This window comes from Wyeomyia smithii, chromosome 2 (genome assembly GCF_029784165.1).
Source record: "Wyeomyia smithii strain HCP4-BCI-WySm-NY-G18 chromosome 2, ASM2978416v1, whole genome shotgun sequence".
Taxonomy (NCBI): domain Eukaryota; kingdom Metazoa; phylum Arthropoda; class Insecta; order Diptera; family Culicidae; genus Wyeomyia; species Wyeomyia smithii.
In genome coordinates, this window is record NC_073695.1 from 6,449,395 (window position 1) to 6,463,812 (window position 14,418).

At 37.0% G+C, this 14,418-nt stretch overlaps 3 protein-coding genes across 7 annotated transcripts in view; 2 read left to right on the forward strand and 1 right to left on the reverse strand.

Moving 5' to 3' along the window:
* Positions 1 to 14,418, forward strand: part of LOC129722872 (uncharacterized) — a 477,511-nt gene that overhangs the window by 246,063 nt on the left and 217,030 nt on the right. The window lies entirely within an intron of this gene.
* On the reverse strand, positions 8,187 to 9,192 carry LOC129722875 (uncharacterized). Its single transcript, XM_055676684.1, has 2 exons — positions 8,330 to 9,192; positions 8,187 to 8,247 (listed from the first exon to the last, which is right to left on the reverse strand). Exon 1 carries the CDS (start codon positions 9,149 to 9,151, stop codon positions 8,567 to 8,569), a length of 585 nt encoding a protein of 194 aa, XP_055532659.1. The 5' UTR covers positions 9,152 to 9,192; the 3' UTR covers positions 8,187 to 8,247; positions 8,330 to 8,566.
* Positions 9,238 to 10,298, forward strand: LOC129722874 (uncharacterized). The gene is made up of 2 exons (XM_055676683.1): positions 9,238 to 10,098; positions 10,181 to 10,298. Exon 1 carries the CDS (start codon positions 9,277 to 9,279, stop codon positions 9,859 to 9,861), a length of 585 nt encoding a protein of 194 aa, XP_055532658.1. The 5' UTR covers positions 9,238 to 9,276; the 3' UTR covers positions 9,862 to 10,098; positions 10,181 to 10,298.

Here is a 14,418-nt window from a genome sequence, read left to right on the forward strand (position 1 = left end):
TATTTTCTTAAATTTCCTCTCTCTCTCCATTTTTCTCTCTCTACTGTTTTTTTTTATTTTTCTCACTTTCTATGTTCATCTCTCTATACATATTTTTCTTTCACTATGTTTCGTTCTCTCTTTACTCTTTTCTCTCTCTTTTATTTATTCTTTTTTTTTCTCTATGCGCTTTTCTTCAACTTCGTCTTTATTTTTTTCTCTCACTACTTTCTTTCTCTTTTTCTCTCGCTCTCTTTCTGTTCTCTCTCTCTCCCTATGTTTCCCTCGCTGTTTTTCTCTCTTTCTTTCTCTCTCTATTTTTCTGTCTCTTTAATTTTGTCTCTCTATATTTCTCTCTCTAATTTTTGCTGTCTATTTTTCTCTCTTGTTTTTTTTCTCTCTGTCTATTATTCTCTCTCTACTCGAATCTCTATATTTTGTTCTCTATGTTTCTCTCTCTCATTCTCCCTCTCTTTTTCTTATTTAATCTTCAACTATTTTCTCTCTTTCTCTTTTCTTTCTTTCTTTTTCTCTACTTTTCTTTTTTATCCCCCTCATTGTTTTTACTTTTTCTTTTTCTCTCTTTATTTTACTCTTTATATTTTTCTATATCTCTTGTTCTTTATCTACTTCCTCTCTCTTCCTATCTACCTTTTCTTCTCTCTCTATGTTTCCCTCTCTCCATATTTCTCTTTCTCTATATGTTTCTCTCTCTCTCTATGCTTCTCCCTTTATCTATTTTTCTCTTTTTTTCCCTCTCTCTTTATTTCTCTCTTCTTTCATTCTCTCACTCTATTTTTCTCACCTTCTCTTTCTCTATTTTTCTCTCTTTGCATTTTTCGTGGTCTTTATTTTTCGTTCTCTTTATTTTCTCTCTCTCTCTCTGTTTTTCTCTTTAGTTTTCTCTCTCTCTCTCTACTTTTCTCTTTTTATTTTGTTCACTCTCTTTGTTTCTCTCTCAATAGGTGTTTCCCTCTTTATATATTTCTCTCACTATGTTTATCTATCTCTTTCCTTTCTCTCTTTTTTATTTTTCTCTCTTCCTCCATCTGGGTTTTTTTTTCAATTTCGTTTATATTTTTCCCTCTTAGTTTCACATTCTTTCTGTCTCTTTCTCTGACTTTTTTCGTTTTCTCTCACTATTTTTAACTTGTTTATTCTTCTTCTCTTTTCCCTGGCTCCTTAGTTTATTGCTCGTCATATACGAATTATGATTTGATTTTTTTTTTGCAAATTAATGATAGATGTTTAAAATAGAGAAACGCATAAATTCTTGGCAGTGGCTGAAAAATAAAACGAAGTGTTGGTATAACAAAGAAATTTTTTACCACGAGGTGGATTATTTCTGGTGTTCTAGGTTTAGGTGTCCAGGAAGCTGTTTAAAGTCTGCCTTGACGTAAGTTTCATTATCCTGTACCACGCAATCATACTTCGTTAGCATCTACAGCTTTCGCGATCGTAATCTGGCCGACTTATTTCGCTTATCGTCACGATTTGTAAGTCGACAGTCCGGCTCGTTTAAGCTCGATTCACAGTTGTAGACGACATTCCTAGCTTGCTTGCGACATCTCGGACGAAAAGGTTGGGATTCCGCTTAAAACTGCTGGCCTCTCTTTTTGTCGTTTTTGCGGCATTCGGATTTCGATTTCCACCCGATCCTGGCAGACGACAAACGTTCTTCAAACGCTTTTATTACGTTGGTGACGGAGGATTTGGCCACATTCAACAATTCTTCCAACTTGGCGTGCGAGTAGTTCTGATTTCACGATGCACGAACAAAAGGTTGATGCATTGTTTCTCTTGTTTCGACGCCATTTTCGCAACTGAAAAGCAAATGTCAAAATCGTACACAAGGCATGATACTATATTCACATCTTTGATCTGAGAGGTGCACAGGTTTTTTTTTTTGATACACGATAAAAATAATACGGCAAATTGAAGTTGATCAATTTTTGACCGTTACACTCTTTAATACCAGATAGAGATGTAGAGTAAGCATCCATGTTGAATTACAATTGTATTGGATGCATATCGCGCAATACTTCTAGCGTTATTATCGAATTCGGCTTTCAAATTTTACTTAGTCGAGCACTGAATAATTGATACCAGTGCTCGTCTAATCTAAGATGTGCAAAGTTTATGTTATTTTTTTTTTTGATTTATTTGAAAAAAATATCTTCTGAATCTTGAGAACATAGAAGAGAGCGGTAGGTTGTAAGAGAGTAACCTAAATCAATAACTATCATGTAGCAAAACGGGACTAGAAAAACAGTAGTTTGGCGCGTTCACGTCCCTCACTCTCAATACATTTAATTGCATTGATGTAAGAATATGGACGCGGGAGAATGTTTCAGAATATAATAACTTAAGAGATAAAAGTGTTTTTTTTTTGCTATCATCAACGATACCGCTTACCGTGCAACGCACGTGCTGTATAAACAAACCGTTGCGTAGTTCAGCCAATGGTAAATTCGAGAACCACAATCGACTGATGTTCATTGCTGGACATAAAATCAAGGATGCCAACGGAAATCGACTTTTTGAAATTCGTTTTGCAGTAAAACTCAAAAATGTTGTATTCTCGAAAATAATCGTCATGCAAAACTTCAGCCTCTTTCCCAGAAGCCTCTCTCCCAGGTACAATCACAAAATTTCGATCCCGTCAGCCAGACAGACATTCGAGGCAACTTTCGTTTGCATGGTCTGAAATAGTATATTCAACCGATATCACTTTACCAGAATAAAGAGCTGATTAGTATCACCTCGTTTCCGTGGGAGAACGACGGCGGCCGCATTGCAGCGGAATAAATATGCAATAAAAGACATTTTGTTTCAGGAATTAAATGATTTTGTGTATAGACGAGGTAGAATATTCCACAAAAAGCGACTGGGCAGATATGAAGGTAAAGATGATATTTGTCTCCGCCAGCAATTGCATCTATATAATACGTCTGGGTAATGATGTAGTCCATAATAAACATAATAGGCTCTATCTCTTGTTTGAGCTTGGTAAAAATGGGCTCTACCTCCCGTGCCTTTCAAATCGCAAAACACTTAAAAAACTGTATTAGGATTCATTGCTCCTGATCTCAAGGAAGTCCAATTTGAATCCAATACGGCGTCATGTTGAGTAAAACATGTCCGTATCTAGTTTCAATCTTTTTTTTCTCTCATGTATTATAATAAATATATAGATGAATAATCACGCTCTTTTGCATGTAACAGTCCTTTTCTACCTTCTGTCAGAACTTCATTCCAACTTCGAACAAACAATCCTCCGTACCAGTTATAACTTCACATGACGTCGTCAATTTGCTTTTGTATATTCGAAAATTACCTGTCAATCATCGCCGCTTTGGTGCACTTACTACATATAAATTATGCCGGTGAATACCGCACTCTCGTTATGAGTTGCAGTAGCAACCTGAGCCGTTAAATACCACGAGCCTTGAAGTAGGAACTATTATTATCATATATACCTAATTGTTTCGAAGAAGAGCCACAGCAGCAGCAGCAGGGGGGCCATTTTTTTACTCAACCAACAGCTGATCGCAGTACGCTTCCGCCTTTGCACTTCACCGTTGCAGTTAGTGACTTACACTGCATAATAAATCTAACGGTTGTTAGTGTAACCCGAGCGCATCAGGCGTCAACAGCAGCCCGGCACTGACGCGGCGGAGCGTGGTTTGGAAAAGGGCATTCAGTTACCTTGCGCTTCTCGGTTCGCTCGGCCAAAGAAATCCACTCTGCCGTGGCGCTGAAATTGAAATCTCGCTCGTTTCGGTTCGATTTCAAGATTGCTCGAGGAAGATTATTCGTTCAGCTTCCGTAGCCCACCACGAGCAGCAGCAGCTGCAAAAAAAATCGAATTTGATGGTATTTTTCTGAGATGCGAGATGCGAGTGCTAATAAGCGGAACTCCCGCCAGGGCACCTGACCTTTAACGCCAATTGATAGTTTTACAGTTTACCATCAATAAGCGGTGGAACGCATGTCATCAAGATTATTCTAATTAGGTTTAAATTAGCAGCTGGATTGCGGATCAGATGCGGACTTCACGGTACTTCGTCATGCTTCAGTAGAAGGATCATTTCTCATGTTCTCCCATTTTTTGTCAGAAAATCAATTTCAGAATTAATTGTGCAGCTAACAAATCATGTTAAATTTCAATTTACTCATTCAACACCGCGCTGCTAGTAAAGTGTTGAAATCGGAACTCTTTGCACAACCCAATCTCCGTTGTTCTGTCTCGCTGTCTCATTGCTGGCTGTTGGTCAGATTGACTAACTAGCGGGTACAGCTAGACCGGTTGCTTGTTCTACCGCAATGCACTTCCCAGAGTCACCGCGGCGGCGGTTGCGGTCTGGGGCATAATTCATCAAGCGCACTTGACAAGATTGCGTATTTTCGCAACAATCCTAGCACCGCTGTCTACGCATGCAGACGCTGACAACCGGGGTGAGAAATTCTCATCGTATCTCCCCACCGATAGGAGGTCTAATGGGGGCCATCAGCAGCAACAGCAGCAGCAGCAGGTCTGGTTTCGCAAGTCCATTAATCTCGATCAGGCACCCCAAAGGATGGGTGGACGGCGGACGACGACGGTTGGCAGTCAGCTGTGGTAACGCAGTCGCGCATCTCTTGCATCTCTGATGGCGGTTGTGCACCAAGATTGTATAGTTTAAAGGACAACTGCTTCACCGGTTTCGTCGTCGTCGCCATCGCCATCGTCACCGGCAATGATTGCTGCTAATTATCTATCGTAATAAATTTGGAGGATTCGATAGCTGTATGCAGCCCATGAGTTCTCCACAGCCGCCATGGGTATGGTGTGGTAACCTTTTGTAACCTTTTAAAATGCGTAATTTTTCCGATCAATCTAGGTTTATGTACGAGATAAATTTGCGCAATTATTGGCTAGGATCTATTTTTTCTTACGTGATTCATCGAAGAAACTTGTACGGTAGACACTCAGGATTGTAATTCCTTCATCATCAACTCATCAGGAATTTACAACCTTAAGGTTGTGATTCAAAGCATGTCGAAGATTTTGTTTCGAAGTTAAAAAACTTTGTCATTGATTCAACATTCTACGCATAATGTCGATTTCCGTTGCAAACAACACCTGCCGCTATTGAAAGGGAATATTGCACCACTATCTGATATTGCTGTATTCTAGGGTCTCCATGTTCTCGATATTGTTAGCCCAAAATAATATCTTGTTATTTTAAAACTATTTCTGTCCCACATAAACGTTACTTTTTTGAGAGTTCACATAAAAGAAGCATAAAATTTTGTCAACCAGGATTTTATTCACATCATGCTAACTTTCTGAGTAATGTTAATACAATTTTAAAAATTTTTTTTTTTTATATTTAATTTACTTTTTTTTATTGTTTTGAGCCTAGTGTCTAGTTCTTTTTCTTTTTCTCTACTTTTTTCAAAGCTTTCCATCATTATTGTATCTCTTATTTTACTTCATTTTTATCATTTTTCTCTAAATTTTATTGTTAACATGTCTTTTCAGGCGAATCGTTTTGAATTTTAGCTCAGTTTGGCTGCAATTTTCTTTTTACTCACCTTGAAACAATTTTACTATAGGACTATCCAAAACTTGAAACAGCGCAAAAATTGTGATAAATTTTGCACTGAAACAATGCAAATCAACCCAATCAATGGAACAAAAATAAGTTACGAACTAATTTATTTTTTGTCTTTTGACCATGTTTCGAGTTTAGTAAAGCGAGTAATGTATTAAATTTAATGAGAATAAGAGAAATGAACGAAAACAGAAAATGTGGCTTATACTTAGCAAAAATTTTCCTTATCCAGACGAGACCCGCTCTTTTATTAATTCAAAAAGAAACTTTCCACAATACTTTAAAGCCAAATATTTTTTTTAAGTTATTATCATATTATTGTGTGGTCGAATTATTTAAATATCATTTTACGCCTAACACGAAATTTTTTTCCTTTTATGTCTGCTGGGCCTGAAAGTTATTAAAATCTAGAAAATTACACCGTTAACGTTATTGTCATGATCATTACACTGCACAGTGGTCCAAAAAGCCGCAAAAGGGAACTTAATTCCATCGTGCCTTCTACCTTCATTCCAGCTTGATGGTGTCCGCAAAATAATATTTAGTATGAAAGTTTGCTATTTTAAAAAAATGACAACTAACATTTTAGTGTTAGGAAATAAAGAAATTGTGTTAGAAAATTAGAAATGGTTTATTCGGCAGAGTTATAATGAATATAAAAATATGAAACTTCGCTGAACAAAAATCATATCTTTATTGGATACAAAGCTATAAAGTAAAGGGTAAAAAGTAAAAAGTAAAAAGTAAAAAGTAAAAAGTTAAAAGTAAAAAGTTAAAAGTTAAAAGTGAAAAGTAAAAAGTAAAAAGTAAAAAGTAAAAAGTAAAAAGTAAAAGTAAAAAGTAAAAATTCAAGGGTTATAAGTTAACAGTTGAAAGATAAAAGTTAAAAGTTAAAAGTTAAAAGTTAAAGTTAAAAGTTAAAAGTTAAAGTTAAAAGTTAAAAGTTAAAAGTTAAAAGTTAAAAGTTAAAAGTTAAAAGTTAAAAGTTAAAAGTTAAAAGTTAAAAGTTAAAAGTTAAAAGTTAAAAGTTAAAAGTTAAAAGTTAAAAGTTAAAAGTTAAAAGTTAAAAGTTCAAAGTTAAAAGTTAAAAGTTAAAAGTTAAAAGTTAAAAGTTAAAAGTTAAAAGTTAAAAGTTAAAAGTTAAAAGTTAAAAGTTAAAAGTTAAAAGTTAAAAGTTAAAAGTTAAAAGTTAAAAGGTAAAAGTTAAAAGTTAAAAGTTAAAAGTTAAAAGTTAAAAGTTAAAAGTTAAAAGTTAAAAGTAAAAAGTTAAAAGTTAAAAGTTAAAAGTTAAAAGTTAAAGTTTAAAGTTCAAAGTTTAAAGTTCAAAGTTTAAAGTTTAAAGTTTAAAGTTTAAAGTTTAAAGTTTAAAGTTTAAAGTTTAAAGTTTAAAGTTTAAAGTTTAAAGTTTAAAGTTTAAAGTTTAAAGTTTAAAGTTTAAAGTTTAAAGTTTAAAGTTTAAAGTTTAAAGTTTAAAGTTTAAAGTTAGAAGTTTAAAGTTTAAAGTTTAAAGTTTAAAGTTTAAAGTTTAAAGTTTAAAGTTTAAAGTTTAAAGTTTAAAGTTTAAAGTTTAAAGTTTAAAGTTTAAAGTTTAAAGTTTAAAGTTTAAAGTTTAAAGTTTAAAGTTTAAAGTTTAAAGTTTAAAGTTTAAAGTTTAAAGTTTAAAGTTTAAAGTTTAAAGTTTAAAGTTCAAAGTTAAAAGTTCAAAGTTTAAAGTTTAAAGTTTAAAGTTTGAAGTTTAAAGTTTAAAGTTTAAAGTTTAAAGTTTAAAGTTTAAAGTTTAAAGTTTAAAGTTTAAAGTTTAAGGTTTAAGGTTTAAGGTTTAAGGTTTAAGGTTTAAGGTTTAAAGTTTAAAGTTTAAAGTTTAAAGTTTAAAGTTTAAAGTTTAAAGTTTAAAGTTTAAAGTTTAAAGTTTAAAGTTTAAAGTTTAAAGTTTAAAGTTTAAAGTTTAAAGTTTAAAGTTTAAAGTTTAAAGTTTAAAGTTTAAAGTTTAAAGTTTAAAGTTTAAAGTTTAAAGTTTAAAGTTTAAAGTTTAAAGTTTAAAGTTTAAAGTTTAAAGTTTAAAGTTTAAAGTTTAAAGTTTAAAGTTTAAAGTTTAAAGTTTAAAGTTTAAAGTTTAAAGTTTAAAGTTTAAAGTTTAAAGTTTAAAGTTTAAAGTTTAAAGTTTAAAGTTTAAAGTTTAAAGTTTAAAGTTTAAAGTTTAAAGTTTAAAGTTTAAAGTTTAAAGTTTAAAGTTTGAAGTTTGAAGCTTAAAGTTTAAAGTTTAAAGTTTGAAGTTTAGAGTATAAAGTATAAAGTATAAAGTAAAAAGTATAAAGTATAAAGTATAAAGTATAAAGTATAAAGTATAAAGTTTAAAGTATAAAGTATAAAGTGTAAAGTATGAAGTATAAAGTATAAAGTATATAGTATATAGTATAAAGTAGAAAGTATAATGTATAAAGTATGAAATATAAAGTACAAAGTATAAAGTATAAATTACAAAGTATGAAGTATAATTTTGTTAGTTGAATTTTATAAGAAAACTTTGTTCTAAAGAAGCATTGGGACATACAAAAAATACGTTTTTGGCGCAGATCACACATCTTCAGAATTTTTCCTTTCAAATTGCGTTGATTTCTATCTGCTCATCACCAACGTTTCGGTCCTTCTATGGGACCATCATCAGGGCCTAAAATATATTTCACATTTTACGTACAAATTGATTTACATTAGGACAATATTACACTATATGACATTGAAAAACTACTCACTCGAGAACAGTAACCAACAAGTTAAAAAGTTTTTGCTAAACATAAAAAGGTCGGGTCGTAAAGGGTTTAATGCCGTACATCCGAAGCGCAGATTCAAGTTTTGGTACATTTGGTGAAAAAACCTATCGAGCGATACACTTCGCCTCCATCACACAAAAATTTTCCCACTCGAACTGTCGGACTCTAGCCCAAACACCAATACTACAGGGGAGGAAGAAATATTCTGTGCGGACAAGTCTATGAGCTTTGGTTAGTGTTGGAATCAAATGCTTCGTTGGTGTCGCTTTGGTGCTGACGGGCTGCTGTTGGTCGCTCCGCTCTCAGATTCGCTACACTTGTAAGCAGATAGCTATATGTAGCGCTGATGCCATCAGTGTCCGTACGTCGATTGACCGTATCAGGAGTGGTGTATATGTGGCACATCTCCAATACCGGCAGCGCCTGTGTTTTGAAACTGGTATCGACTATCGATGGATTGTTTATATCAAAACGGTGTTGTTGATCTATAGCGTGCTCCAACAGAGCAGATTTCTCTCTGAGCTGCTGTATCAGTGGATCAGAGTATTCGTGACCAGTCGATAGGTGCCGATCGAGAGTGTTCACTAACGACTGGTGGCCGTACATCCTCGTTCGCAGCTGATTTTTGGTCATACCGATGTAGCATTTCTCGCAGTCAATACATGCAATTCGGTATACGGCATTACTTTTCTGCATGTGGGGAACGGGATCTTTAGCAGTCTTACACAAACTCTTGACTGTGTGATCGCTGCTGCAAGCGATTCCCACCGAAGGCATGTTGATTTTTAGTGTGCGTTTTATCATAGGTGTGAGACCTGGTACATGTACCAACGATCGATAACAGTCTGGTTTGCTAGTTGTTTTTGTTATTTCTGGAGGGCAAACCAGACTGTTATCGATCGTTGGTACATGTACCAGGTCTCACACCTATGATAAAACGCACACTAAAAATCAACATGCCTTCGGTGGGAATCGCTTGCAGCAGCGATCACACAGTCAAGAGTTTGTGTAAGACTGCTAAAGATCCCGTTCCCCACATGCAGAAAAGTAATGCCGTATACCGAATTGCATGTATTGACTGCGAGAAATGCTACATCGGTATGACCAAAAATCAGCTGCGAACGAGGATGTACGGCCACCAGTCGTTAGTGAACACTCTCGATCGGCACCTATCGACTGGTCACGAATACTCTGATCCACTGATACAGCAGCTCAGAGAGAAATCTGCTCTGTTGGAGCACGCTATAGATCAACAACACCGTTTTGATATAAACAATCCATCGATAGTCGATACCAGTTTCAAAACACAGGCGCTGCCGGTATTGGAGATGTGCCACATATACACCACTCCTGATACGGTCAATCGACGTACGGACACTGATGGCATCAGCGCTACATATAGCTATCTGCTTACAAGTGTAGCGAATCTGAGAGCGGAGCGACCAACAGCAGCCCGTCAGCACCAAAGCGACACCAACGAAGCATTTGATTCCAACACTAACCAAAGCTCATAGACTTGTCCGCACAGAATATTTCTTCCTCCCCTGTAGTATTGGTGTTTGGGCTAGAGTCCGACAGTTCGAGTGGGAAAATTTTTGTGTGATGGAGGCGAAGTGTATCGCTCGATAGGTTTTTTCACCAAATGTACCAAAACTTGAATCTGCGCTTCGGATGTACGGCATTAAACCCTTTACGACCCGACCTTTTTATGTTTAGCAAAAACTTTTTAACTTGTTGGTTACTGTTCTCGAGTGAGTAGTTTTTCAATGTCATATAGTGTAATATTGTCCTAATGTAAATCAATTTGTACGTAAAATGTGAAATATATTTTAGGCCCTGATGATGGTCCCATAGAAGGACCGAAACGTTGGTGATGAGCAGATAGAAATCAACGCAATTCATTAGACTGCAAGCCGAAATATAAATCCCTTAAATAATACATCAATTCCAGTTTCCTTTCAAAGTTATAGCATATACTAGCTTATTTTTTCGATAACCACGAAAAACGACTTTATGGGATTTATTTTATTCTTAAATATGCATAATTTCTGACCAGATGATCGGTTTTCGATCTTTTTGGATCAAGTTGGAGATAGTCATTCCTAGTTTCATGAAAAAATACTGAGGATTTAAATATGTGTACTTCTAAATACAAAAAAATAAAAAAATATTATAATTTTTATCGTGTTTTCAAATTAAATTGACTCAACAATAAAAAAACATAAAAATAAACATAAAAAATTTCCGTGGTTATTTAAATTGTCACTATTGCTGTCACTGTCACTATTAATGTGATTGTCCCTATCATTGTGTTTGACACTGTTCATGTATTCTTTTTAACATTAATTACTCTGATCAACAGAGGTTCAGCCCTAGAGTTCAAACTGGAAAAATATGAAAGATCATAACTTTTCACCCATTTTTTTGTGAATTTTGGTGTCTCTAGCCAGTTTGGAAGTGCATCAAAAGGCCTAATTGCTTACGAGTTCATCGCTTTTACGTTCGTTTACTTAATTTAAATCTATGAAGATTTAACGCAGCAAAATTCGCAGAAACGGTTCAAAAGCTTCTTTTCAGTTTGAGCTCTAGGGCAAACCTGTGTTGTTAACTGGTCGAAAAAAGCGATAAAATAATTTCGTAGCTTTGCGTGAATTTTGGTGCGTAAAAGTCTTCAGAGTTTTGAATGAAGTTTCCCCGTAAGCAAACTTGAAAGCGACGAACCTAACGAGCAATTATTCTGCGGCCTTTTGATGGCCTTCCGAGCTGGCATGGGGCACCAAAATTCACAGAAACGGTTTAAACGGTATGATACTTCATGTTTTACCAGTTTGTGATCAAGGGCAAAACATTTTTTCGCTTTTGTCGACCAGTGTAATTATTACAACAGTTGGAGCCACTTAGGATATTATTGTAAGCACGATGATGAAATCTCTAATGCATGCAAGAAGACGTCTAGGAATGTAACACAATAGTAGAAGGTGATACGATATAAATCTTGAGAGAACGTACTTTTCCAGTGATTTAATTAGCTAAAATACCATGCTAAAGAAATCGGAGATGACGGGTTCTAGTTTTGTCAAAATATCGACGAGTCCTGGACAATTAGGTCATGCCTAACAAAAACTTAAGTTACTATTGAGAAGTAAAATAAGGATATATGGTAACATAATAGCTATCAATTTGGCTGTAGTTTTACGCGAAGTAAGAAGTTCGATCACTACTTATAAACCTGGGTTTCCTCTCAAAAGGACAATATATTGTTGTAAAAATTATTGTTTTGCATTTATTTGAGATTTCAATGAACCTATAACAATCAATTCATTGGTCCCGTCCTCCACTATAACTATTCAATATTTACGCTAACAATAGATCACCGGTAGCATTTATTATTGTCTTTACCGTTGTGGTGACGCTATTCAGTCAACGATAATCGACCGTCGGACGGCAGCCCGGACGCGGAAAGCCGCCTCGGCGTCGGTGGCACCGACAATGATTTATGAGCTTCCACCGGACTTTCTTTCCGGAATTCCGGTATTCCAGCGTCGTTCGCATCGCAACCACCATCGCCATCACCGCGAGTACGTAATCGACTTTCTTCCCATCGAGGGGTGGATCGTTTTGCATTTGTCATTGCACGAGCCAGCGCTGTGCGACAGAGCACCCAAAACCCCTTCAATCCGTCATCAATTGATGGGGAGGTGGCTTTCGTAACCAGCCATTCGAACGCTCGTTAGTGAGGTCGCGCACCATCCATCAGATTGTCTAAATGCCACCAAAGCAAGCCGCGTGACTCCCGCAGTCCACGGCAATCGTCCTCGCCGATAACCTTCGCGAGATTATGCAAATCGAATGCCGAACACTATTGGAGGTTCCGAAAACAAAAGACTCCACCTTAATGCAGCGACGAACGTCGGCGGGTTTCGTTCTGTTTCGTGCTCTGCTCCAGCAACCGGCGGCAAAATTCTAGGAAAAGCCGGTGAGTGGAGGCGACGGGTCGAGAAGAGCGAACGCGTTCGCCAAATGTCATCCCCGTTCGGTTCGGAACGATATTCTAACTCTGATCCGATGTCGGGCCAGCCCCGAACAAGAGACCGGTGGAGAAGGTGACTGCTACGGAGAATGCTCATAAGTCACAGTCATCAGCGCCCGTCTGCTGGAGCTGCTAAATGTCAGTGGGGCAAACGGTTGAAGTCGAGTGTGACGGGCGGTAAGTGTGTTTGCGCTTGCTAAAGTCAGAATAATTGTGGGAGAACAGGTTTACGGATGTCAGTTATTGGGTAAGATTGGAATAGAGTTGAGTTAACCTCAAAATTAGCGATGTTCTTCTCTTTGCTGCGATGTTAGCTTTAGGTAACTGTATTTTCGCTTAGCGAAAAGTGATTACTTCTGTCTATTCCGACACCGGCACCCACGGTGCAGTGTTAGTACTGTTACCGCAGGACGATTTGCTACTTTATCTCGGTAGCTGGTCTGTGGCTATTTCTTTCCTATGAACATCAGCGCCACTGCGACGATCGCGCGATGATTTAAATATCATCCTCATAAAGAAGCGAAGCTAACGACATGGCAAAAGAAGAAAAACCGCGCAATTACCGCATAATTGAAAGCGAAATCGCCCGAGTAGCTGGATAACGGGGCACGAACGCGCGGTGCAGGGAGCGAAGTCGAACGAAGAGGTTGCGTTCGTATGAAAGTGAAACTGGTGCTGCGCTGCCGCCACAACCGCTTCTCCCCTGTAGTCAGTCCGTGCTTTCAGGGACACCACATTTTGTGCCCGGTAGGCACAACAATGTTGTTCTGTGTTGTGCTCGAAGCTGCTGCACGACACGGTCTACCGTACGGTAAATGTCAATAGCATCACTCAAGTGTATCTTCAATTTGTAACGCTCCTCCGACAGCAGGCGGCACGGCACGATTCGTAACGGCAATCGGAAATCTAGTCGAATCTCGAGCTTCCGCTGAGATGAAACACGAAAGATCACGTTGAAATCTTGTCGCTGGAGAAGATCGATATTTAACTGATTGTGAAACTGTTATACTGCAGTTAGCAGAGGTGTGCTTTTGAAGGAAAGATGGCACATAATGTAGCTTAGGTATACTCCGTTCGTTCGAATCGATTTCAAAATTCTAGATTAGAATACAATACTTTTATTTTGATTGAAACAGCCAATTTACATTTCGATACTTTCCATGGAAAGTTTGTCCTTTTGTACATTACAAAGTCTACTATTTCCTTTTAACCAGAGTTTCAATTATCACACCATCAACAACAACCACTCACAACCGTTGCATTACATCAATTACTCAAAATAAGCATCGAAAAAGCAACACCAGCACTTGCATCACAATCACATAATATTTGCCCAATTCCCACACCTTGTTTTCTCTGCCCAGCACTACAAACTACCCTTACGGTGCTCCGAGCTGCCGGCCACCAAAAGAAGACCCATCATTCGTGTTTGTAAACAAATTCTCCCGCGGTGTTGTCTTCATACCACCAGTCCAGCGAACAATTTGCGATAGCATTTTATCCCTTCACCGAGAAAAAAACTCCACCGTCAACTAGCCGCCAGTCTGCATCAGACTTGAATCCCAGCGGCAGATGACTTTGCTAAAAGAAACCGTGTTCTTCGCATCACCAATCGACACGAGCCTCGTATCAATACGCCACAACGGTGTTGGGTCAACTCTTGTACCAAGGGTCATCAGCGGTCGTCACATGCGGCATATTGCGACGAAATTCACCGATTATTGGGACGTCTTAATGCTGCAAGCGTCTGCAGTCCGTCAATTGATTCCTCGTTTGCAGTAAGAGAGTTTTTCCATACTGGTAACTGCAGCAAAAGCTTCAAGCGGTTGGCTTTGAGTGCATAAACGATTTGCATATTAAATAGCTTTGCGGTTAAAGCGCGCTCTTGAGGGTTTGTACAATCGTGATCCCTCAAGTTTGGTCAAGTGGCATTAAAGATTATATCAATGCATATTTCGGTAATTAAAATGTCATAAAGAGTGTTATCTGATGAATGAAAAAAAAAGTTAACCTAGACTGCAATTGTGCCAGTGGGCTGTTG